The following is a 26,591-nucleotide window of genomic DNA, read 5'->3' as shown; positions in this document are numbered from 1 at the left end:
TAGTGGGGTGGGTGTCCCCGGCGGTTCCGCTGCGGCCGCGGCGGCTAGAAAAGTTTATGCGCATGCGCGACGACGCGCACGCAGACGCGCGCGCATGCGCGTCAGTCCATCCCGATTCCGGCGGCCATGTTAGATGCGGGCGCTCCAGGAGCGCCCGTGGATGCCCCTGCAGCCCAGTAGAATTGACAAGGTTGTATAGGGATATGTCTCCTGCTCCCGGTGGTTATTGGCTTAGACATAGTAATGGTTTTCCCCTTACAAAGTTTCAATTTTCAGCGGTATTCAAAATATGCGTGGTTAAGCTTGGTTTGAGTGCAGCGGTCTATGGGACGCATTCCTTTAGGATAGGGGCAGCTACGGTAGCGGCAGAAGAAGGTGTGTCTAAGCAGAGCATTATGGCTTTGGGTAGATGGAAGTCTAAGTGTTTTAAGCGGTATGTCAGGCCAGCTGTGGCGCTCTAGCCTTAGACAGGGCGATGTAATAAGGCTGACCTATGACGTTGCGTTGCTTACCTTGTTGAAAGGGAGCGTGGAGGGTTTTGCCATTTCTTTTCTCTGGGGGCCTGATTGGCGGTGGCACCCCGGGGTTTCCGGTTTTACCTCCGCATGGGTCACCCTGCGTTATGCGCGAATGTGGCATTTTTTTGTTTTCAGTATTAATTATGTTTTACGTTTTGCCATTTAATTTACTACTAATAAATTACGCCATGTTGCAGGTGTACGTCAGGATGGGAGGAGTATTTGACTGGTAGGCCATTCATTTGTTTTTTGGGCCGGTAAGAGCGGCCCTGCTCATGATGTGAGCAAATTTTCCAGGGCGGAGTCAATAAGATGGATAGGTGTTAGGGCTATGCGTTGGGAATCTCTGTTGAAGATACTAAAAGACACCGAGAGTAGGTTTGGGCGCCCTTTAGAACTTGTAATTCACCTTGGGGGGAATGACCTGGGTAAGTGGTCCAGTTTAGAGCTCATTGAACATATAAGATCTGATGTCGCGGCCATTAAGTTACATTGGCCAACAGTTCACCTTACATGGTCCGATATTATCCCTAGGCGCAATTGGAGAGGGGCGGATAAACCAGCACGGATTGAGAAAGCTTGTGGGAAGGTAAATAGGGCGGTTCGGAAGACCTTTCAGGAAGTAGGTGGTGGCTGCATTAGTTATCCGTCCATAAGGGCTGTGTTGACGCAGTACTATAGGCCCGATGGTGTACATTTGTCTGATTTGGGTATGGCATACTTTATAGAGCAGATACTTGTTTTTTTTGTTTGGCTATGAGAGGTCGGTTGGTGGCGGGCTGCGGTTCCTGGTGGGAAACCTTAGCTGTGGCAGTAAGCAGCCCAATCAGCGGCCATTTTGTTACATTGAAGGTGTAGTAGGCACTCTCCTCTTAAAGGGATTGGGCAATTAGCAGAATAGCACTTCGGGTTTAAGGGGCTCCGCTTAGGCGGGCGGGCCTCAGCTAATATGCCAAATGGGGGAGTTTGGCATTTTACGCCTAGTCGAGTCCAAATTAGTTTGGACGGAATTTACAACTAGTAGGTGTGGCCTGGATGCTGATTGGTCTGTTTATGTTGGCCACCAATTTTTCCCCAGCAGGTTTCGCCTATAATAAATTCCTGACCTTTCAAACGCCAATTCAAGTCTCTGTGTCGTTATTTTAGTTGTTAAGTTAACTCTGGTAAAGGTTAAAGATGGTATAGAAGGTTGTCCACCATAAGCGGTTTACAGGTGAGTTGTTAGCTTCATCTAGATCGGCAATCGGTTCAGGGTTACTTCACAGAAATGTTGTGGTTAAGAATGATAACATAGCTTGTAAGATCCATAGATCGAAGACTGATCCTTTGGGTAGGGGGCGGTGGATTACCTAGCATCGTAATCAGGATATTGCAGTTTGCCCGCTTGAGTTTACAAGTTTGTATAGAGATATGTCCCCTGCTCCTGGTGGTAATTGGCTTAGGCACCATGATAGGTACCCCCTTACGAAGGTCCAGTTTTCCGCGGTCTTTAAGAATTGTATTGCTAAACTTGGATTGGATACAGCAGACTATGGGACTCATTCTTTTAGAATAGGAGCGGCTACAGTAGTGGCGGAGGAGGGTGTGTCGGAACAGAGTATCGTGGCTTCGGGTAGGTGAAGGTCTAAGTGTTTCAAACAGTATGTTAGGCCAGATGTTGCGCTCTAGGCTTAATAATGCAATGTGGTAAGGCTGACCCATGACATGCGTTGCTTGTCTTGTTAAAAGGAGGCGTGGAGGGATTTGCCATTTCTTTTCCCCGGGGGCCTGATTGGCTTGTGGCACCTTGGGGTTTCCGGTTGTAGCTCCGCATGCGTCACCCTGCGTTGCACGCAAATATATAGTAGTGTCTTTCTCTAATACCATGTATTATGTCTTGAAATTTGTTTTATGTGCATTTTACTCCATGTTGCAGGTTCACGGCAGGATGGGAAGCATTTTTGGCTGGTCGGCCATTCATTTGTTTTTTGGGCCGGTAAGAGTGGTCCTGCTCATGATTTGAGCAAATTTTCCCGGGCAGATTCAGTTAGATGGTTAGGTTTTAGGGGTTTACGTTGGGCGACGCTATTAAAGATTCTAAGGGATAGCGAGATAAAGTACACATTTAATAATTAGGATATTTTACCCCAACCAGCCCGGCATTAAATTAATATACTTAAATACTTAAATAAATACTTAAATTTAATAAATAAGCCTCCTACCCCCCAAACAGCCCCAACCTTAAATTAATAGCTCCCATGTTTAATAATTAGGCCTCCTCCCCCCTAAAAACCCCAACAGTATATTCTTAGTGTTTATGTTTAATAAATAAACTTCCTTCCTCCCAACCTTCCCCAACATTAGATTAATAACATTCCGATTTGATTTTTAAATTAATTTCACCCCCACCAGCCCAAAAATTAAATTAATAGCATTTCCATTTAATAAAAGGTCTATTTCACCCAACCAGCCTTAATATCAAGTTCATAACGTAATATTTTCCACCATATTTAATTGCAGATGTGCTGGAAACAACATACTTTGCATTGCTGGGGAATGGGGTATTTTCTGTGGTAAAGAGCTGGCTAAGTCCTGATGATCTAGCAGCTTCAACCTTTTCTTTTGGGCTGGAAAATGTTGTTGCAGCTCTTGTTGTCTAGTAGCTTGGGTCTTTTCCTCTAGACTGCCACTCCTGTAGCATGTAGTCTGACAGCTTGACTCTGGGTAATGGGGATGACAAAAACCTGTCCACATCCCATGACCAAGATCGTTTCCCAGGAGCACATCTCACATTTATTTGCCAGCTACCGAATCGAGACGCACCCTCACCGTGGGTACTTCGAGTCCATCTGGAACTGTGACTTTGGCAGTCTAGCCTTGCAATGCTGCAGCAGGTTCAGCAAGGATGGGGGGCTCACCACAGTGATTGAGGTCCCTGAGACTCTCAGGCCTTCTCCCTGCAATGGTCCAACTTGGGTGCTTCCACCTCTTTTTGGGTGTCTTTTTGGCCTCTTCACTGAGTCACTTTTCTCTGTGAGATACGCCACTGGACTTTCTGGGGCAAGAACAATCTTTTTAGGCCCACCTCCCTTAGTCGGGTATGCAAGTCAGCCTGTGGGACAGTCTGGCCTTAGGTGACCGGTTTTCCCACAGCCATAACACTTCCTATCCAGTCTAGTCTGATGACTTCCAGGAACAGGGTGGAATTGCAGCTAGCTACAAGCACCTGGGTTAGTGGCTACTGTTAGGATCTGCCTCATGATGCTGCTTTAGCTCCTGCCTCTGGGACTATATTTATTATTATATTGACCCTGCAGTACCTGTGAACCACCAGAGGTGCTGTTATTCTGCCTTCTCTTCTCACTATCAGGGACTACTAGCTGCACTATGTTAATCATTCGCACCTGATTGTCTCCTATATATGCCTGCCTCTCCCAGTTTCCTTTGATGGTCATTAATGTTTCTGTGCCTGTAATGTTTATTTACCCTTGGACTAACTGCCTTGCTTTTTCTCTTTTCCTGTGGAAATCCTTGCTTAGCCAGTTTCTGCTTTTCTGTAAGCATTTAGCATTCATCTCTATCTTGTCACTTGGAGGTAAACCTGATATTTGCCTTATACCTGGAAGTCTGTTTATTCACTGATCTGGCCTGTGTTTAACTTGCATCACATGGACTGTGTTTTTCACTACATTAAACAGTTTAATACTTTCAATATATTTCTGGCTCCGTGGCTTTAATTACAAGGACCTAGTTTGTAGAACAGGATTGTAACTACTTGCTTGGCGGAGTGATCAACAGCAGAGGGATGTTCTTCAATTCATAAAATTCTTTGGTGTTGGCTGCTAGACTGGCGCTTCTGCCAGGGTGGCCAAACCACTACATTTTGATTTGCCAACTGGGCCGCTACTTCAAATATTATTGTGTTGTGGTCCAGTACCAATTTTTTTACCCTCTGTGTGCAACGGCGAGATAACTGCTCCCTGCAAATTAAACCATTTAAATCCACCCAGGTCTTGACACCAGATCCATTCACACATCTCATCACGAACTGCCACAGCTGGTTAGCAAATTCCTCATGGTTGATGAGAAGGCTTCTGCCAGATCCTCACATTTCTGCCAGTAGGTTCCTGGGGTAATAATGTAGCACTTAAAGAGAACTTTCTTTACCACTTCAGAGTCTGCACAGTCATCTGGGGTCAATACACAATAGGCCTCTAATGCACGCCCTTGCATTGTAAGGACCAAATAATTGACCCACTCCTTTTTGGACAAAGCATGGGGTTTAGAAATCATTCCAAACACCTGCAAGTGTAAATCACTGTCTCCAACACCGTCCTGAAATTCGGTAAAGTGACAGGACCCAAATCATGGTGCAGCAGATGATGACTTTTTACTGTACAATTTTTCTTGCTTTGCACAGGATTTCGAGATCTACCTTGGACATTGCGGTGTAGTTAACCATCTTTTGCATTCCCTTGTGTGGAAGGAGCTCTTCACTTGAGTAACTCGGCTCTCCAAAAAAAAAACCCTAGCATTATCAAATTGCTTGCCACCAGTTATAAACTGTGACTGGATGGTCTTACTCTGCTACCCAGTGTTTGGAGAGGGAGATCTTAAACAGTTTAGTTGGGTTTCCTTCTTACTGTCTGTATCTGGCTGTTACTGACCACTTCTACTGGTGTCACCTGTCAGCAGATATTCACCGACTGTGAATGCCAACTGCACATGAGTTGTAGGAGAATAGTGTTGCCACCAGCTGTCCCCAGGCTCTTTGAGCTCCAGTATGGTGCTCTGCAGACTGGGACTCCTGGATTCATGTGTGAATCTAGGAGGCGCCGCTGCAAGTCTCCTCCAGAAGCCACTGAACTACAGCTGCCAGCGGAGTTTACACACAGAGAGCTCCTGGTTCCTACTTTATCCAGGGGCTGCTCCTGCAGCCCCCACTGTACCATCAGGGATTGGAGACCCCTCCGACACTCCAGTCATCCTGTACTTACAAATGGGAACCGGAGTGGAGGAATTAAAGCTCTGGCTGAGCTCCGATCCTCACTGGACCAGCAGTGGGGTGAGAAGCAATTTCTTTTGTTTTATACACATTTGAAATAACATTTTATAAACACACATATCACTTTATACATTTCTACTCCTGGGCTAACCCTTTCAGCGCCAATATCTACATTTATATATTTATTAAAATACACTTTAAAATACATTGCACCTCCAGCACATAGCACTGGGGGGTTAACCCAATTGGCACCGCAGCATTGGAAGGGTTAATCTTTACACGGATGGGAAACCAGCCACAGGGTATGGTAAAATCTACTAACTACATCTTATTAAGATCAGAATTATGCAATCACTCTGCCAGTGTGTTAAAATTTAATATAATCCTACTCTGTTGTACAGTATCTGACAGTTCGCATTTTCCCAAGAGTTATATATATATATATATATATATATATATATATAAAACTTCCAAGTTCAAATATAATATATATTTTCTATACTTTCCGATGCCTTGTGTTTTATATGATATTATTCTTTCTTCACATTCCTTACATTGTACTACCACATAATTAATTATACTTTTATTAAAATAACCAATTGTTTAGTAATTCCCATGATGTTCATTATTCATTTTGTACCTCAGAGACAACAAAATTTAATCTGTAGGAATGAAACATGTTAAATGTTATCTAGATGTAAAATAAATTCCCTGATTAAGTAGATACAGTGTTTCTAGAGTCTTATTCTTTGTCTTAAACTGATTTGGATATTCCAGTCCTCATGTTCTCTCCAATCTATTAACTGCTACAGCTGTTGTACACGTGTATGCTGGTGCCCTATCATGTATATATATTCTTTAAAAGTCCCTTTCTGTTGAATATTGTGATGCCAAGACAATACACTGTCATGATAGTGATATGCTGCAGCAGAGGAGCACCTAAATCTGCATTACCACCTAATTGTTGCATGTTATCATGTTACTCACCTGCTCCTCCTCTCTCTGGAGCCCCGGGGCCTGCTCCATGCACAAGTGTTTCCCGTGGTTCATCTCACAGCTCTGACTAAATTGACATTTTGGCGCAGGGCCAAATTATGCAATCGACTCACCCCGCCCCCTTTTGATCTCCCCGAAGTAGAAGTATGAGTAAGCAGGATGATCAATCAGGAGTTGAGTCATGGAGATTGTGGCTTCTAATTGGACCTCCTGCTCACAAGCCACTGCCACAGCCATATGTACACGGAGGAGCCAGAAACGAAGGTGTCCCGGGAAAAGCGGCTGCATAGAGCAGACCCTGGAGCTGGAAAGGGGCAAAAAGGTAATATGTAACAATTATTTGATAATGCAACTTTAATCTCAATTATGTCAAGGCTTTTTAGGTGGTTTCACTATACCCAATGTATTGTTTTTAGTGACAAAGCCCTGTATAAAATAAAATCCTTTCAGAAGCATAATTAAAGGGGTTTCCAACCATCACATGTATTTAATGGCTTGTATAGGCTTTACTCCAAGTTTTAGTAAATACACAACTTTTACGTCCTGGTTTCCCTCTGTACGTTTAACGCGTGTGGTGATACCACGGGGCAGAGCTGTGTGTTTGTGTTGCTCTGCTCTGCTTTCTGTATAATTGTACCCAGTGAGCAGCTTTATGTTGTATCCTGGGGCAAGAAAACAATCCACTCTCCCTGATGTTATAAATACATGGCTAAAATCACGGAAGGAGGCTACTAAGAAAATAAATGCTTGTAGTATCATTTTCAGGATGGTGTGTACAAGATAAAATAAAGCAATCTGAAGGTGGAACAAACAAGCAAAACATCGCACAGCTGGTATTTCAGTACATAGACATCAAACTAGGTGGAGCTTGATCTGCTCTAGTGGGGAATGCAAAATATCTTTACCATCGCTGTATAAAGGAAATGTATATATTGGGGGTCATTTAGAGTTAGACGTACGTCATTGTTTTCATAAGATGTGTATTTTCATACTGCAATGATTCCAAAATCCAGAAAGTATATGTCCATATATAGAGTTATTTATATCGCTGACATCCGTCCGCCTTTGTCTGGAAAAGCAGAATAAGGATGTGCAGGGACTAGCATGCATGGGCTGAGCACAGTATGGGTGAGTTCATGTAATTGTAACATAACATCTGCAAATACGCCTTTTAGGGCTCGATCCTCATGCAGGTATTAGATTTTTGGTGCAGGTATATGATGATGACTATCAGCCCTATTTAGCTGTTTCTAATTTGCTGATTGAGTATTGCGTAATTGACATTTCCATTTTTAATTACATTTTATATCTGCACCCCACTGTATCGGGGGGGGGGGGGGCAGACCTACATTGGTCACAAAGAAACTGTTTTTGAGCTGCAGGCGTCTTGAGACTCAACATCAATGAGTAATTCCACTTTTTTGTGTACATTATTTCCAACGTACGTTTGGTGCGCAAATGCGTCCAACTCTGAATAAGCCCCATTATGTCTTTATTGTACTAGTTATGATTTTGTTGTATATGTTGTTATGTGTACACTGTGCATTTGGTTATTTTACCATTTCCATGCAATACATTTTCTAATGAAAGAATTGTGTCTGTGTTTTTCTTCTTACTGTAGCAATAACTAGATATTTATGTGGATAAGAAATTCCCTTGCTATGGGCATATTTCAAAAGAGCTTTATTCACTACACAGAGAGAGAGGGATGCAACACTTTTTATTGTAGCTATTTGTTTGACTGTACAAGTCAGCTTCTCTTAGGCAAAATAGATGTACACTGGGACCAGTACCTGTGCAATACCTGTCATTAATACCAATTGCAAAATCAGGACAATTTAATCCAATTGCCAATCCACTCAAACCATGCACAGTTTGCCAAGAGTTCCCCCCGATCAGCCCAAACACCTTTCTTAGTAGGTTCAGCCTATTTGACCAACACAAATTGTGACTGTTCAAGGAAAGGTAGGTGAGGTCTAAGGTTAAGGCAGCTCAGGGGTTATGGCTGCCCTCCCACCTCCTCCAGGTAAATCTTGGTCCTGCTCAGAATGTGGGAAATGTTTTCCTAAAATATTACTTCTTAAGTATCAGAGAAGTCATACCGTGAAGAAACCATATTACAGAATGTTGGAAATATTTAGCACATAATTCACTTCTTGTTGCGCACCATACAGGAGAAAGACCATGTCATACAGGAGAGATATTCTTGCTCTGAATGTGGTAAATGTTTTACACATATTCCAAATTGTTAAATATCAGAGAAATCACTTAGGGAACAGCCAAATTCATGTGCTGATGTGGGAAAGGGTTTCAAAGTAATTCAGAAAGGTATTGTATGTCAGAGAAGTAATGAAGGGGAGAAACGTTATTTTATGCCCTGAATATGGGCATGCTGTCTGGATGTCCCATGTGGCTATAAATGAGGTTGGGATTTCCTGCAATGGGTTGGCAGTGGTCTTCTCCTGGGCCTGCTGTGGTGTTGGTAGGAGCAAGAAAGGGAACATGCTGGCAGTTTATTGATGGCCAATGTATGTGGCCCCATGCAGACTCAGACATGAATGTTCAGCTGTGGTGGAGGGCAGCCGCTTGCTAAGTGTTTTCAACATCGGAAGACAGTTCAGGCATGGGAAACCTGCTTGAAAAAGACATAACAAATTAAATATAGATACAAAGCATCCCTGACTAAGGAGACATCCAGACAGGGAGGCAGCATTATTATTGGAGAATGGGTTTAAGAATGTTTTTAGAGTTCCTTATAGGGAGTCCAAAGAGTTGAAACTGTACGGATATTTGATGTCAGCCATGCATTATGCACTGTAAATGGTCCCTAAACCAAAGCCCAGAATATTCAGCCTAATTCATCATTTGTCAATTCCAAAGAAAGATTCGGTGACTAATGGGATCAGTAAGGAGACATGTTCTGCATCATACACCTCACTTGATGCGGCCATTCTGTAAGAGGCATCTTCCTGAAGCTTTCACCTCCTTAAAAGAGTGGGTGCTAAGGGGGGAAATGGGAATCAAGTCAGTTATCCACTATCTGGACATTTTTCTTTTCATGTGACGAGACCAGCGTCTTATGAAAACCTATAATGAATGGGGATAGTATTGGGACAGTCATGCTCCTCAGATTTTGATGATCAGTGTCAGGACACCAGGGCATTAGAGTCAAGGCCCACAGAGTAGCCCTGGTACCTTGGTGTTCTTTGGATCACGCAGACAAAGAGGAGTGGTAGCTATAATAGTACCTTTATTACAGAAGGTGCAAACACAACTGTAACACAATAACTATATTAAATCGCCAGCATCTAAAAACCTCCCCAACACATCCCCAGATAAAGATATGAGGAACCGTTACATATGTTTAAACAGTATTTCTTTGGCCGGGCTAAGTTGTAAAAAAGTCTCTGGTCCTGATGCTTTTGTCACAATAGCTCAGTACTCAGGTCTTCCAGATTCCTCCGATTTCTACACTTCTAGGCTTGCTGGTCCTGGCCTCCCGGCCTTATGTTCACTACCGAGATGTTAGCAGCCTGGACCCCTGTCACCCTACTCCTGTAGGCACAGCAGGGGGTAAATGTATCAAGCTGAAAGTTTTCCGGCGGGTTTGAAAAACCAATCAGATTCTAGCTATCATTTATTTAGTGCATTCTACAAAATGAAAGCTAGAATCTGATTGGTTGCAATAGGCAACATCTCCACTTTTCAAACCCGCCGGAAAACTCTCAGCTTGATACATTTACCCCCAGATGTGCAGACTCACAAGCAGCTTCCATTGGGGCAGAGTTATACTGTTGCACGATGTTGAGCCAGAGATGTGCCTAGATGTAAAATTGTAATCAGGACACACGTTGGAGCTGGTAGGAGACAGATCTTCAATACCAAGCTCAGGATATCCAATAAACAACCCTTGGTCTCCTTGCAGGCTCTTTTTAAACAGTTCAGAATACCCACAGGTGAAATCCCGTCCTGTAAGGTTATCCCAAATCCATACAGAATGCCATTGGCTCCCAAATCAGGGGTTGGATATGGGAGTGGAGAGAAGTCATCCCCACATGGGTTTCCCCCCAGCTGGTCTAGTGCATAGTAGTCTGACACAGTCCTAGAGAGAACAATAGAGTAGCAAACTGGTTACTGCAGGGCTTAATCCCAGATGATGAATAGCAACTTCCTGTTTCAATCCCTTCTATACATTTATGTTGTGAAAGGGGCTCCAGCTTCTCCAGACTTCCTGTCCTCACTAAGGGAGGGGGTAACTGGCCAGGATATAGTCCAGCAGACAATTTGTAGTCCAAAAGAGGCACATGGAGCCCACCTGGATATATATTTATGAACCTGTAGTTTTAGTCCATTGACTCTTCATTCAGAACCATATTATGAAATCCATATACTTCAACCAGATGAATCCACAGAGTCTTTATTATTATTATTATTATTATTATTATTATTATCATTTATTTGTAAGGCGCCACATGGTTTCCACAGCGCCGTACACAGTATAAACAGTAGACCATACAGGGCAAAACAGTACAGAACATTAAACATAAAATACCAATACTTCGTAAACTCCGGGCAGGCAAATACAGTAGAGACGGAGTGGAAGAACAGGTATGGAGACAGGAGGAAAGAGGGCCCTGCTCATACGAGCTTACATCCTAAGGGAGGGTGGACAGAATCAGGCACAGAAGGGAGCCAGTGAGGCAAAGGGGAGAACCGAAGAGATGAGAGGTTAAGTGGATGGTTGGTAGGCCTTAAGAAACAGGTGAGTTTTAAGTGCCCGTTTGAAGGAGCACAGGTTGGGTGAGAGACGGATGGAGCGAGGGAGGTCGTTCCAGTGAAGGGGGGCAGCGCAGGAGAAGTCTTGGATTCTAGAGTGGGAATTATATGTGCCAAATGGGGATAACAATATATCCAAATACTAGTGACCAGATACATACCTTTGTATGGGGGGATTGTAACTGTAATCCTATCTCGGCACAATCAGCTTTTCTGTATCACTTTCAGTTTATATCTATTGTCAGACAGTGCATGGGGAAGCTGGGGGGGTCAGTGGCAGAATATGGTTTACACTCCTTCCTGATTGGGACAGTAATGGAGGCTGTCAGCTGGGGCTGAAGTGACAAGATGATTATGTATATAGGGAAATGGGAATCAAGTGGTTTCAGATCTTATGTAAAGCTCCAGTTTCTACTATAAAGATTTAAGAAAAGGAGGTAGGAGATGTATTTCCAATTTGGAAAATCTCTCCACCTCTACCCCAGTCCCTCTCCCTTCTCCCCCTCATCATAAAAAATTAAAAAATAAAACAGCAGTTTGTTCTATTTGTTATATATATCCAACCTTACATGGTCTATCTTTGGTACGGGAAAAGTCCTCACTTGTACACTCACCACCTAGGCTGTTAATTCCCAACTACCAATTGGAATGTGACATAGAATATAATCTATATTTCTATAGTCATTTGTATTTTTGCTTTGTTTTGTTTTATTTCATTTTTTGTTTCCTCTCCGATTTTTAGATTGTGTAACCTTGGTTCTTATTTAATGTCAACAACATGTACGGTTGTGCTGTATATTGATATCTATCTGCTGTTACAAATAAAAAGTTAAAAGAAAAGGAGGTAGAAGGGGGATGAGATGTTGGAGTAGAAGGTGTGAGAGACAGAAAACACTAAGATAATGTGGTGAAGGTACGAGGACATGGTGGAGTATACAGAGAGTACCCCAGGAAGAAGAGGAGAGTGGACAAGGGAATAGTCAAGGAAAATAAGATGGTAAAGTGGTGGATACCTAGTAGTATAGCTGGGAGTATGGTAGGCTCAACTAAAGGAATGTGTAATTTAATCAATTAAGAAAGATCTAACTAAGTATTCATAATGCACAAGACGAAAGACAGAAAAAGAGTTAAAAAATTATATGTATGTAAATTAAATGATCCTTTAATGAGAATTAATGACACAGTGCAGCAGGTGGGAAATAATATCACACAAAGAGAGTTATAGAGGCCGGATACCCTGTACCTGTTCTACTAACAACTACCACAACTACCACTGGTAGTTCTCCTGAACATGATCAATAAATAAATGATGATGATGATCCAGCTGGAAGCAGGAAGACACAGAAGAGGAATGAAAGGCCAGGTAATGCCTTAATTTATGGTGAGTCATAATTATAGGTTATACTGATAATACTTCTCTAAATGATTAATTAGAGAATCCAATACACAATACATAATGTGATAAAAAAATAGCACTTAACTTAATACATTAATAACAGCAACTCTGCAGACATGTTGCCCTGTTGGAATCGCTCATATAGAGTAGACTGGTGCAATATTCACGCATGTGGGAATCAAGGAAGGAAAAACGACTGTATATATATATATATATATATATATATATATATATATATACATAAATATTTAGATAGATAAATGTGTGTGTGTATATATATATATATATATATATATATATATATATATGTAACTACATGATGATATTCACATTTCAATATCTATCAATCCAATCTGTAGGGAACATTTACTTCCATTTATTGTATGATTCTCTCTAACACCAGAGGAATAATATATTGCAATAAATTGGAGATATGAGAGAAGAGACAGAGATTGTCCTGTCTATATTTTTCCCATTAACATTGTTCCATTCTCAAATAGCTCTGAAGCAATAACTAGGAGTTAATTGCAGGATGTCACCTCTCTCCTGATGATAGTTTTCAGTTTTCCGGTCATTGAAAGAGCAGCGCTTATAAGTCTGCCATAAGAAGATATCCCAACAGCGGCCACAGTGTTTGTGTGTACAACCAACAACTCTATAACGTGACGCGTTTCTCCACCTCCAAGTGAAATATTTTCAGAAGGATGGAGCCCAAATTCTGCTTGGAAATCTAAAAGTATATTGGCCAATCAGTAAGGGCCATCAATGAATCCAATTAGAACTCAGATCTTACATACATTTATGTATATTTCGTATGTAAGATCTCAGTTTTCTATGTTTATCTAAAGAGACTGCAGCAGCTTTACATACACAAGGATTTATATTTATTATATCTTGTGCACATGTATCCTCTATTTATCTATTTTGGGAAAAAGGCTCTTCTGGGAAACTCTATTTTTATGTCTTGCTATTCAGAATCATCACATGGAAAATGTATATTTTGGGTATTTTTGCCCTGTGATTTCAGAAGCACACTCCAATGCATGCAATGTGTGCCTTGGCCATGCCCATTACTGGTGCTGAACAGAACCAGTTGCAAACAAAATTGCAATCTGGCAAATCATTTCTCAAGCCCAGTAAGAACATGACTGTGAGCTGTCATTTATGCCAAAACACCTTTAAGGTCATCATACAAAATGGCCTCTCTGAAAGGTTACACCGCTCTCTAACACGCCTTGGTGAACTATGAATTACTCGGTGTACTCTCTCTTTTCCTGCTGCTTCTCATCCTGCTCCAAAATCATCCTTCTTCTCCTTCTACAGGACAAATCCACTGACCACTAGCATAAGGTCAACTAGCTCTCTTATCATTTCCTATCATGTTCAACAAACTTGACTTAAACACAGATCTAATATTTAATATCTATTTTTAATATTTTTTTAATATTTATTTTATTTAATATTTTTAATATTTTAATATTTATTTTTAAGACATCAGACAACTCACACAGGTGAGAAATCATTTACATGTTCTGAGTGTGGGAAATGTTTTGCATAGAAATCAAATCTTGTTTTACATCAGAGGACTCACACAGGTGAGAAACCGTTTACATTTTCTGAGTGTGGGAAATGTTTTACACAGAAATCAAATCTTGTTAAACATCAGAGAATTCACACAGGTGAGAAACCATTTCCATGTTCTGAATGTGGGAAATGTTTTATACATAAATCATCTCTTGTTAAACATCAGAGAAGTCACACAGGTGAGAAACCGTATACATGTTCTGAGTGTGGGAAATGTTTTGCAGATAAATCAAATCTTGTTAAACATCAGAGAAGTCACACAGGTGAGAAAATGTTGGAAATGTTTTACACAGAAATTTAAACTTGTTGAACATCAAAAATTTCACACAAGACAAAAGCAATTGGAAATGAAACAAGTTTTCCGCAATTCTCCAAATATTGTGAAATCATTTAACTGTTAATGTAAATTAAACAATTGATCCGTGTGTGTGTATATATAATACATATATATAGTCCAGTCGTCCACAATATTAATATCGCTGACAAGTGAAGTGAATAACAGTTATTATCTCGTTATAATGGCACCTGTTAAGTGGTGGGATATATTAGACAGCAAGTCAACACTTAGTTTTTGAAGTTGATGTGTTGGAAGCAGGAAGAATGGGTATGCGTAAGGATCTGAGCGACTTTGACAAGAGTCAAATTGTGATGGCTAGATGACTGGGTCAGAGCATCTCCAAAACGACAGATCTTGTGGGGTGTTTGCGGTATGCAGTGGTTAGTACCTACCAAAAGTAGTCCAAGAAAGGACAACCGGTGAACCAATGACAGGGTCATGGGCACCCAAGCGCATGAGGAGCATAGGCTAGCCTGGCTGGTCCGATCCCATAGAAGAGCTACTATAGCACAAATTTCTGAAAAAGGTAATGCTGGCTATGATAGCAAGGTGTCAGAACACACAGTGGATCGAAGGTTGCTGCCTATGGGGCTGTGTAGCCACAGAACGGTTAGAGAGCTCATGCTGATCCACCACCAATATGCCTACAATGGGCAAGTGAGTGCCAGAACTGGACCATGGAGCAATAGAAGAGGGTGGCCTTGTCTGATGAATCGCATTTTCTTTTACATCATGGATGGCCAGGTGCGTGTGCATCGTTTAATATGGGGAAGAGAAGTCACCAGGATGTACAATGGGAAGAAGGCAAGCCGGTGGAGGCATTGTGATACTCTAGATTATAATCTATTGGGAAACATTGGGTCCTGGCATTCATGTGGGTGTTACTTTGACACATACCACCTACCTAAGCTTTGTTGCAGACCAAGTACACCCCTCCATGGCAGCGGTATTCCCTGAATGTAGTAACCTGTTTCAACAGGATAATGCACCCTGCCACATTGCAAAAAGTGTTCAGGAATGGGTTGAGGGACATGACAAAGAGTTCAAGGTGTTGACTTGGCCTCCAAATTCCCTAGATCTCAATCCATTCGAGCATCTGTGGAATATGCTGTAAGAATAAGTCCAAGCCTTGGAAGCCCCACCTTACAACTTACAGTACTTAAAGGATCTGCTAACGTCTTGGTGCCACATCCCACAGGACACCTTCACAGGTCTTGTGGAGTCCATGCCTCGCATGGTCAAAACAGTTTTGTTGGCACAAGGGGAGGGGGACCTACACAATATTAGGCAGGTGGTTTTAATGTTGTGGCTGTGTATATGGGTTATGTTGCCCTTATCTAATTTGCTAACGAGACAGGTGTGCACCACAATAAGCTAACTGGTGCCGTGCACGGAATTGTTATGGCTGCCACTTGTAAGAAATTAAGAAATTGTTAAGCCACATATATGAGGTCTCTTAGATCCTCTGCCTCTGTTTCTGATATATTTTACAGGTAATGTGAGGCATTCCTAGGTGTTTACTTGGTGCAATCACGAACGATCTGCACTTAATTCTCAAGCCGCGCATGCGCACTGAAGAATATGAACTGTGCATGTGCAAAATGGCCACCAGCTATAGTATAAGTAATAAATGCACATATAGGTGAATTTGTTCTCCTGATAAAGTCTCTAGTAGACGAAACGTGTTGAGGTCATTACATGTGATATATTTCTCAAACTTTCTCTGTATCCAAGATTGGAATTGAACCACCAGTAATTCAATCTTTTGTTTTCTGACTCCACTGAGTGGTGATCAGGGGAGGGGTGGCAAATTTTAGCCCTGGGGGGAAACCTCGATTCAACAGCCTATTAGGACCATTTTAAAGGGAAAAAAAGGCTAGTGGCTAAGTGATCCAGCCTAAGGTAGCCCATTATGTGACCGGCCCGGTGGGCAGGTGCCCCCCAACCTAGCCTGCCCCTGGTGGTGATTAATGACAGTGAGTACTGGTATAATTACACCTGGATTACAGATAAGACTTTGATTATTTTATTTTTTGTGAATGTGCAATTTTTATATTATTCAATAAATTTGTTTTTATGAAAAGATACTATATGGGATTTCTCATTCTTTATATCTATGTATGGTGTGAACTAGACAAGCAATATTGAGCCAACAGGAACCTGTACAGATAAGCAAAATAATTTATATTTATCTGGTACACATAGTATATGTGGTTTGGTGTGAAATAATATAAATAATTATATATATATATATATATATAATTATTATATATTATATACGTGCTTGGGCGCTCACAAGTATATGTAGGTTAAGAGACCAGTGGAAGTCTTCAAAAAGCAACACTTCCCAGCTGGATAATATATAAAACATAGTGTAGTATGTTAACACTTAAATATCCTCCACCCAGAAGAGCATTAAAGTCCAAAGAATAACGATTTTTCTTGTACAATAACTGGTGTTCAGTTCCTAGTGGTGCAGTTGTCTCTGGAAACCAGTGAACCACGTGTAGGTGAATGGGGTAACCCCCTTATATAATGTGCTTCCTTAAAAGCTTCTTGTATTATTGCGTTGTATTCTCTACATTGATCTTCATAAAGTCTTCTTTCAGTATATAGCTCCCAATATGGAAATGTGAAAAAAGACCTAAAAATATCTACTGCATTATTCTTTATTACACCAATACCAAATATTTAAAAATATACTCACATTCCATATAGATAAAAACTGGTGCACAAATAGGTACCATCTACATAAATATAGGGTGGATGACCCTACCACAAAGCTCACACGAAGACTCAGAGGAAGGTAAAGCTGAAATTAGTCCCGGAATTCTCCTTCCAATCACCAACCAAGTGAACGTCCTGGTCAGCGAGGAATCACCACAGTGACCAACGCGTTTTGACTCCTCAGATTTGAGTCTTTCTCAATGTTACTAATTGTCTGACTTTTTAAAGTGTATAGCAGCCAATAAAGTGCCGCCGTGGAGACAAAGATCCTGTACGGAAGTCCTCGCTTAACTCGCAATGAGGCTTGAAGGAAATTCAATGTGAGGCTGCATTCTTTTAGATGGAGTCAAAAATGAGGTTTGGATTTAGAAACAGATTTAATGCATATAAATACCAAAACGAGGCTTGGACTTAAATAAAAGAAAACTAATACACGCAAACACATTCAGCTCCAAACCGAGGCTTGGACTTAGATGGAAACAGGGCTAAAACATAAAGACCTCAAGCACTAAAACGAGACGTGGGCTGGAATATGGCAGAGCTAATACTTACAGCTATGTTGAGCTCCAAAACGAGGCTTGAACTCAATATTAAACGGATTTGTTTATGATACTATAAAAACTAAAATAAGGCATAAATCTAAATAAAACTTTTCTATAATAAAAAAAAATTAACTTCTGAAATGAAGTTTTGGCTTGAATTTAAACAGAACTATACATGATATGAATTTTGAGAGTTTTGATCCAAATATAAACATAGCTCTCTAAACATTCTTATTTATCCCAAAAACAAGACTTGAGAAGCTAATACAAAAATGATGTATCGGACATGTACAGGAATAAAACACACATTCATCAACACTATTTCCAGCGATACAATAGAGTCACAATATAAATATTTTTACTTTGTCACAAGTCACCCTACCAGTTACCAGAACCTGTCGTTGATGAGAGCTTCATCTTTAGCAACCTCCTTTCCTATAGAACCAGATGTGTTTGCCGGTGCTCGGTTGTCCCCAGGGCTTAATCCCGAGTAGTGGTAACTTAATTCAGGTAAGTGGGCACCACAGAGGACTACGCAATGAGATGTTGAGGTGAGATCTCTATGGCAACTGGGATGCAGGATGCACCAGGACCAAATTTAGCAGGTATATGGAGTTTGCAACAGGATGCAGTACCAACCTTCACCAGTATAACAGATTGGCAGTGCAGAGTAGAGGATTGTATAATACCAGATGTGGACTGTGTAGAGTTGGAGCTAGAGAGCAATACAGTACAAGGGAAGCTGCTGGAGCAAGATCGAGCTGTAAATCAGGACTGTGAAACACTGCTGACACAGATGAGTTCAATGGAGTGGATAGCAAAAATAAAATGTAATAAAAGCCCAAAAATGAAAGTGCATAAGTTGTGTAAAAAATGAGAACACAATGATATGTGGAGTTTATAATTACCTATATGTAATGCCAAATGATGCCATTAGTAAATATCTATTATACATTCTAATCTATTAGTTTGCAAGTAATTACCTTTCTGTATAACAATTGCTTTCCATATCTAGCAATCACCTTTGATAAATGAAACAGTTTTTATTAGTGTATTCATATGAATTATAAGAATGTCAAATGTTTATCGTGATTATATCATAACTGAGTTGCCCTGTATCAGATAAGAGCTAAACAATCCATAAGGAGAATTCTCTTTGATTCCCTCTTGAGCTCCTGATGGAGATCTCCTCCTCTCAAACCCATCTTGATCTGTTCCATGAGAAAGGCCTGTAGTGATCTTGGATCACAGTCATGGCACTTCATAAAGTGCCTTTCAACATATGTTAGTTGTTTTAAATTATCTTTGTTTCTCTTGACTCTCTTTATGTTGCCTACATGCTCCAAAATTCTATATTTGAGTGACCTGCCTGTCATGCCACCATAGTTTAAGTTACAGGGGCAGGTTAAGCAGTAAATAATATTCGGAGAGCTACAATTTATGAATCCTTTGATTTAACTCTCAAGAACCGATCTTTATACTCCTTTGTTTGTATCATAAATTGGCATGCCCGGCACACGCCATATTTGAAAAAACCCATTGGTCTATTAGAAATTCTCTTTTCAAATGGTGAGACACTGTGGACTAAATGAAACCCCAAATTCTTAGATCTACACCATGTCATAGAGATCCTATCCTCTAACACTTCTTAGAGGTCATCATCAGACTTTAGGATGTTCCAATGTTTCTGGAAGATATTGGCTATTTGCTGTTCACTGACCTTTCTGCTTTTCGTACAAGCCTAGATTTCAGTTCATTTGATCTTTGAGCATAGATGTTATCATCAGAACAATTTTGTCCCTAATTAATTCTCCCTTGGGTATCGCCTGAATTACTGCTGGAAAATTAGAATTTATAAAATGTAAGAAGCTGTTGATGTCTCTGCTATGTGTACTGTCAGTGGCTTCACTAGGCAGGCACAAGATGGCTGATTATCTTCTGCTTAGTTATTTTATGTATAGAGGAAGTGAATCTGCATGATACAGGGGGTTGGGTAGTGTTATGTGGCTGCGGGGGCTCACTGTACCATTATTAACCCTGGCACATCACTCATTTAAAATTTTCACTTGTGCAGTGTCAGAGGCTGGGAGACACTGTGACAAATGGAGCCCATCACTGACCAGGCTTGTAGAACAATCCCTGCACTAGTCTGACTTACTATAACCGGATCACTCTGAACAAGTCTTATTGCAAAGGTGAAATGAAAAGAGTCAATACTACTGAACTTTTATATTTCAGATCCCCATAAGATGGAGCAAAGTTTTGCACCCCTGTAGACACATCTTGACCCACTTAGCCATGGGCATACAATATAAATGAGAGCTTTTGAACAAAAATGACATCACAATATTGCATTTAGACCGTGGGACACATTTTTCAAGATTCATAATCAATCCCCAATGGCAAAGTATTACAGATTACAGGATTATTATATGAACTCACACCTTCAATTAGAGAGTATGAACAAACATACTGTAACAGTGTCTCAGATCCCACATTATATCTCCAACCCATTGCCAGAATTATATATTACTCAGTACCCAATATATCAAGGTAATCTTGTTTTAACTGTGTACAGTGTGGACGATATCTGGTAGATAAAATAGTTCCACACATGAGTGATCAAATTTTGTGTATAAACTATGTAAATATATTATGCTTAGTTTAATTTACATTAATAAAATCAACTGTTTTTACAATATAAAGAGTACTGCAGCTCCTTGTTTCATGTCCAATTGCTTTTCTCCTATGTGATATTCAAGACCTGATTTGTTTGTAAACCATTTTCATTACTCAGAACATGGATATGGTTTGTTATCTGATGCTCAAAAGGATTTGATTTGTATCCGAAACATTTCCCAAACTCAGAACATGGGAATGTTTTCTCATCTGCATGGGTTCTCTGATGTTTGATAAGTTTTGAGTTCCATGGAAAACATTTTCCACACTCAGAACATGGAAATGGTTTCTCACCTGTGTGAGTTTTCTGATGTTCAACAAGATTTGATTTGTATACAAAACATTTCCCACACTCAGAACATGGGAATGGTTTCTCGCCTGTGTGAGTTCTCTGATGTTCAACAAGTTTTGATTTCTGTGTAAAACATTTCCCACATTCAGAACATGGAAACGGTTTCTCACCTGTGTAAGTTCTCTGATGTCTAATAAGTTTTGATTTCTGTACAAAACATTTCTCACACTCAGAACATGGAAATTGTGTCTCATCTGTGTGAGATCTCCGATGTTCAACAAGATTTGATTTATATACAAAACATTTCCCACACTCAGAACATGTAAAAGGGTTCTCAGCTATGTGACTTTTCTGATGTTTATGAAGAGATAATTTAACTGTACAGCTTTTCCCACCCTCAGAACATGGAAATAATGTATCATCTGTATGAGCTGTACGATGTGTAACAATATCTATGTTATCAGGATTACATTCCTCATGATTAGAGAGTTCAGATAATTTATCTCCACTGTAAAGTATTGGATATATATTTAGGTTAATTGGGTTCTCTCCTGTAGAATCTTGAGTAATGTTGTTATCTTCCATTTCAAAATCTGTAGATAAAATCAGTTGCTCCCCCAAGATATTCTTGCGTTTACATCCATCTGCTGAAAGTAAAATAAATGTAAGGAAGGACATTGAGCTGCAGATTACAATACCCAAAATTTTCAAACTATGAGCGAGTTGTTCAGTTGTTTAATTTCAATTTGCAATTGACGAACACTTCATTACAACTATAAAAGCGCATTATTAAGCACATTGCTTAGATGCAGTCATAATTGGAATTCTTGTAATGACTCAATAAACAAAATATATGACTCTTTACTGTAATACATTTTATTACTCACCTGTGCCGATATCTGTAGGGATTTCCTCCTCCTTACACTGCTGATCACCCCTCACATACGTCTCTTCCTCTCCCTCTATAATTTTTATTTTAATATCAGTCAGGACGTCATCCTAAATAGCCCACAAAAGAATGATCATTTTTTAGTCAAGTTTTTTTATTGGTATTTCAAAACAGAACATAAAGAAAATAATTATTTCTGAATAAACGTGATAGATATAAATCACCGGGTGTGACACATTACATCAAAGATTAGTAAATTTCCAACACTTATGCAGGTATACAAAAACATACAGAAGAATATCAAGACTGACAATAATACAGTATATATCAGATGGCATGGGTCCCCATGGACTCATGGGCACCCCTGATCATCATCATCATCTATTTCTTTATATTACGCCACTAATTCCACAGCGCTGCACAGAGAACTCACTCACATCAGTCCCTGCCCCATTGGAGCTTACAATCTAAATTCCCTAACATACACACACAGACCAAGAGAGACTAAGGGCAATTTAATAGCAGGCAATTAACCTACCAGTATGTTTATGGAGTGTGGGAGGAAACCAGAGCACCCGGCGGAAACCCACGCAAACACGGGGAGAACATACAAACTCCACACAGATAAGGTCATGGTTGGGAATCAAACTCATGACCCCAGTGCTGTGAGGCAGAAGTGCTAACTGTTAGGAACCCCTCCAGCCAGTACAGCAAAACCCGGAGTCTGCTCCGAAAGTCCGGTGTTCACTGTTGGGACAGACTTGGCTGCAGACAGAGGGTTGTGAGATGTCCACTGGCTGGGGAGAACCCAGGAATAGAGTTACAGAGGCCGTAGAGTAGGAAGTGCAGGAGCGAGTCCAGTGAGACACCGAGTGGATGGTGTCAAGACTGATATATCACTCATTGCCACTGGAATAAATAAGGAACAGTTGATAGAGAAGTCCCCTGATCCACAATGGTTTCTGTACCGGTACTTGTCCGGAAAGGAACGGAACTTACAGTGATAGGTAAAGATGATGAAACTGAACGTAGGCAGTAGCCAAGGGTAACTACAACCCACAGTACCGGTGAGAGTCTAGAGATTTTAGGGAAATAGTTCTTAGGCGATTGCCAGGGGTAACTGCAACCCTCAGTACCGGTGAGAGTACGTAGATTTAGAGGTACAGTTCTTAGGCAGTTGCCAAAGGCAAGAGGGGGCTGGACTGTTTCTGCATTATCCACAAAGAACTCTTCCCACAAGACAACCAGATCAGGTCCCTTGCCCATTAAAGGTAACTAAAAGAGTTCAGGTTCCAGAAAGATTGAACCCCTGGTAATGGCAAAGTCTACAGACAATATAAGAGGGGAATGGTCGCAGAGTTGTATCAGTCTTTCTAATGTAAGATTTTGGCTATGAAGGCACGGGGAGGTGCCCCGGGTGGAGCTGCCTAAGAAGGGATGCGATGAGCTTGCTCCACTGCGAACTGAGCCGTAAAGGAATCCTTCCCAAAAGCTTGAATTAACCATTTCTCCAAGAAACATTCAGTACCAGGCCCCTCCACTTATTCAGGTAGCCCCACAAAACGAGTATTATTGCATCAGAGACTCCCCTCACTAAAAGAAAGCGTCTGCTTACATGCCAACATCTGAGCTTCCAAATTATCAATTTGACCCTTCATAGGTGCTGTAGCATCTTCTAGAGTCTCCGCTTCAGCCCCTCACTATTGGATTTGTTGCATATCATGTCTAAAAAGGGAAAGGTCGGCCAGCTGTAGAAGCTGCTGCAATGTGACCTCAGGGTAAGTAGGTGAGGTTGGTGCATTAGGAACAGTGGTAGTTTGGGAGGGCACACATAATGGAGTTTCTCCAGAACTGTCAGTGGGTGTAGAGGAATAGGCAAACCGGTCAAGCCATCCGGCCAGAGCAGCATGATCATATAACGAGGAAAATACATCCCAATATAGAGGAATGGGTATAATAATAGTGTTGTATTTCATGGATAAACACTTGTATGAAAGTCTTACCATGAAAGTACCCAAGGCAGGATCATAGAACAGAGTCAAGATAGTATAGACACCACTTATAAAAGGCAAACTGGATAATCCAGATATGGGAATGAGGTTCAATAAATAAGCTAATGACTGTCCCAGAGGAGTAATATATATTAGATGTCAAGTGCCAGGATGTTATCACAGCACAAACAGGCAAGATAGCATAAGTCAAATTACAGCCACTGTGTGAGGTACCTGCATGCACTCAGAGCCTGAGGCCCAGCTGTTGGGGATCCAATCTGTATCTCAGGATGGAAGGCTGACTTGGAGCAACAGAACTGTGCAGCATGAGGACAAATCGCCGCTCTCTATGGTGGAAAATAGGGCACTACCAAGACGTCAGCCCAGATTACAGGACAGGAACAGAAAATGTCCATCCCCAGCTCCCAGGGCAGAGGGGTATAGTCTTCAGCATTGTCATGTACTCGAGTCGCACACAGTAAAGGGAAGAGCCTGAGCAAGTGTCGGCACCCGACGACCTGACAGTGATGGGTAAGTATGGTGATCTGTCTCACCACAGCAGGGGTCCCTGGGGTGTCCGCACCAACAGTCAGCGCCGGCAGCACGGAGAGGCAGAAGCGCTGTCCACTAAGGAGTCAGGCTGCAGCGGGTCCGCTCAGATAGCAGCCTCCGCACACCAGGCTGGGGTCTCGAAGAGCAGCGCGGCAGCCGCGGATCAGGAGAAGTACCCCAGAGGATGCCAAGAGGGGTAAGTAAGCTCCAGGACTAGACAGAGTCCAAATAAACCAGCAAACTCAAAATGGAGGATAAATGCAGGAATTTTAGGATGGAGAACGTAGCAAGCATACTTGTACTCCATGTATGTCCAGGACACGACCCCTTTAAGAATATTATAATAAATAATATCTGATTTAATAATGTGAGATGAAACAGAAGAATATGAGAGTATAAGATCCACGCTGTTTTTTACAGATAATATAATAAAATCACTTTGGCATTTAGGTATTTGGCAAGACCCTAAAATGTCATCTACCTGAAACTCCTGTGAATAAAGAGGACGGAGATATCTCTCTGGGGTATTTCTGTTACTGGATCCATCTGTAGGAAACACACAGTGACTGATTACATAGTTTATACAAGGAGAATATGTGACTCTTGTCTGTAATAAGTGTTTATTACTCACCTATGCTGATTTCCTCCTCCTTACACTGCTGATCACCCCTCACATACGTCTCTTTCCTTCCCTCTATAAATTCTAATTTAATACCAGTCATGACGTCATCCTAAACAGCCCACAAAACAATACAAATATATTTAATAATAACTGATTTAATAATTTATGATGAGACAGAGGAATGTCAGTGTATATGATCCACACAAGTATTTTTTTTACAGATCATATATTGGGAAATTCACTTAGGTATTTGGCGAGACCCTAAAATGTCACCTACCTGTGGAATATTGTGATTTTCCTCTGTACAATCCTGTGAATAAAGAGGACACGGACATCTCTCTGTGGTATTTGTGTTACTGGATCCATCTGTAGGAAACATACACTGAGTGAATACATTGTTTATATGTGATTCTCAGATGATGTGTATCTAGGTGGCCTTCAAAACTGTTCTCTCCCCTACAATAAATGAAAATCTCCTCTTACCCAGTGATTTGAGAATCCAGTGATTCTCCATCATTACGTCTTTGAAAAGACTCTTCTGCAATCTTAAATACGTCCACTCCTGCATGGATAAATAGACAGTGACATCCCAACACTTTATAGGAACCTAATACACCCAATGATACAGTCATCACGCAGACACATCCCCTGGTGTTACTGTATTATGTCACATTCCCAGCAGTCACCTCTCCAGTCACCAGCGGAATGATCTTGTTGATCAGTTCCAGGATCTTCTAGTCATTGTTTCCCTCATATATCAGTGAGTGAGGTGGAGGAACCGTGATGGGACTCTGGGTCCTGCTCAATACTCCTGACACACTTGAGGGTGGCCCACCAAATCTCTTTATTACTACGGTGTAATCCTGTGAAATGAATTGGATAAAAAGATAAATGAAGCTCCATGTATTTGGAATTTTTAGGAGTTAACTACAATACAATAATAGTATATTTTACAAATACAACCAATATCCTATATGTAACTGTTTCATATATACATGAAAGTAGAGTGTATATAGCATTTACATCTACTGCAGCTCAGTGGGCTCACCTATCACCCAAACCTTCAGTGGGTTCACCTTTAAAGACAAGTTTAAAGTGGGTTCTTGTAGTAGACAGAGGACTCAGAATGGCCAACCTACGGAAGATAATAGGAGAAGTAAGTGCTAGATACATTCTACTAGACAGTCCATATAGGAAACACTTACATGTAGGACAGGGGTTGGATTTGTAAAACTAGCCCTTCTTGTCCATTTTGCACATTTAAAAAGTCCAGGAAAGTGGAAACATTCTATAATCGTAAAACTTACAACTAAAAATATAGCAAAATCTGTAACTCATTTTAATCAGAGTTGGTATTTCAGCAGTTTGAACAGTGTAGTAAATCGTACAACTCCAGTGAGTAAAACATAACCTAGCACAGACCCGTTGGGGTTGCACTAATTTAAAAATCAAAATCCATTCCTAATTTTAATAAAGCATTCACTACGCTAATATTGAAACTGAGGAAAAGACGCACAATCCATGGCCTCCTATGACCCTATCACACTACTTAATTTGGATATTAAGCTGCTGGCTAAAATCATGGCCACTCGTTTACAGTCCATTTTCCCATCACTCGGTGATTGAAATATGTATAAGCCATGGCGGCGGTGGCCTCCTCGTCCTTACAATATCCTTCCAAGAATATACTACTTAGCCTGGACGCC

At 40.9% G+C, this 26,591-nt stretch overlaps 1 protein-coding gene and 1 pseudogene across 1 annotated transcript; one reads left to right on the top strand and one right to left on the bottom strand.

Moving 5' to 3' along the window:
* The window catches only part of LOC142108364 (uncharacterized), a 159,526-nt pseudogene that overhangs the window by 89,989 nt on the left and 42,946 nt on the right, over positions 1–26,591 (top strand).
* Positions 20,204–25,073, bottom strand: LOC142108940 (uncharacterized). Its single transcript, XM_075192914.1, has 4 exons — positions 24,895–25,073; positions 24,745–24,809; positions 21,719–21,830; positions 20,204–21,478 (listed from the first exon to the last, which is right to left on the bottom strand). Exons 1-4 carry the CDS (start codon positions 24,983–24,985, stop codon positions 20,607–20,609), a joined length of 1,140 nt encoding a protein of 379 aa, XP_075049015.1. The 5' UTR covers positions 24,986–25,073; the 3' UTR covers positions 20,204–20,606.

The sequence above is a fragment of the Mixophyes fleayi genome, chromosome 12 (assembly GCF_038048845.1).
Source record: "Mixophyes fleayi isolate aMixFle1 chromosome 12, aMixFle1.hap1, whole genome shotgun sequence".
NCBI lineage: Eukaryota > Metazoa > Chordata > Amphibia > Anura > Limnodynastidae > Mixophyes > Mixophyes fleayi.
The sequence above is the reverse complement of the archived record's forward strand: the minus strand, read 5'-3'. Positions and strand labels throughout refer to the sequence as shown.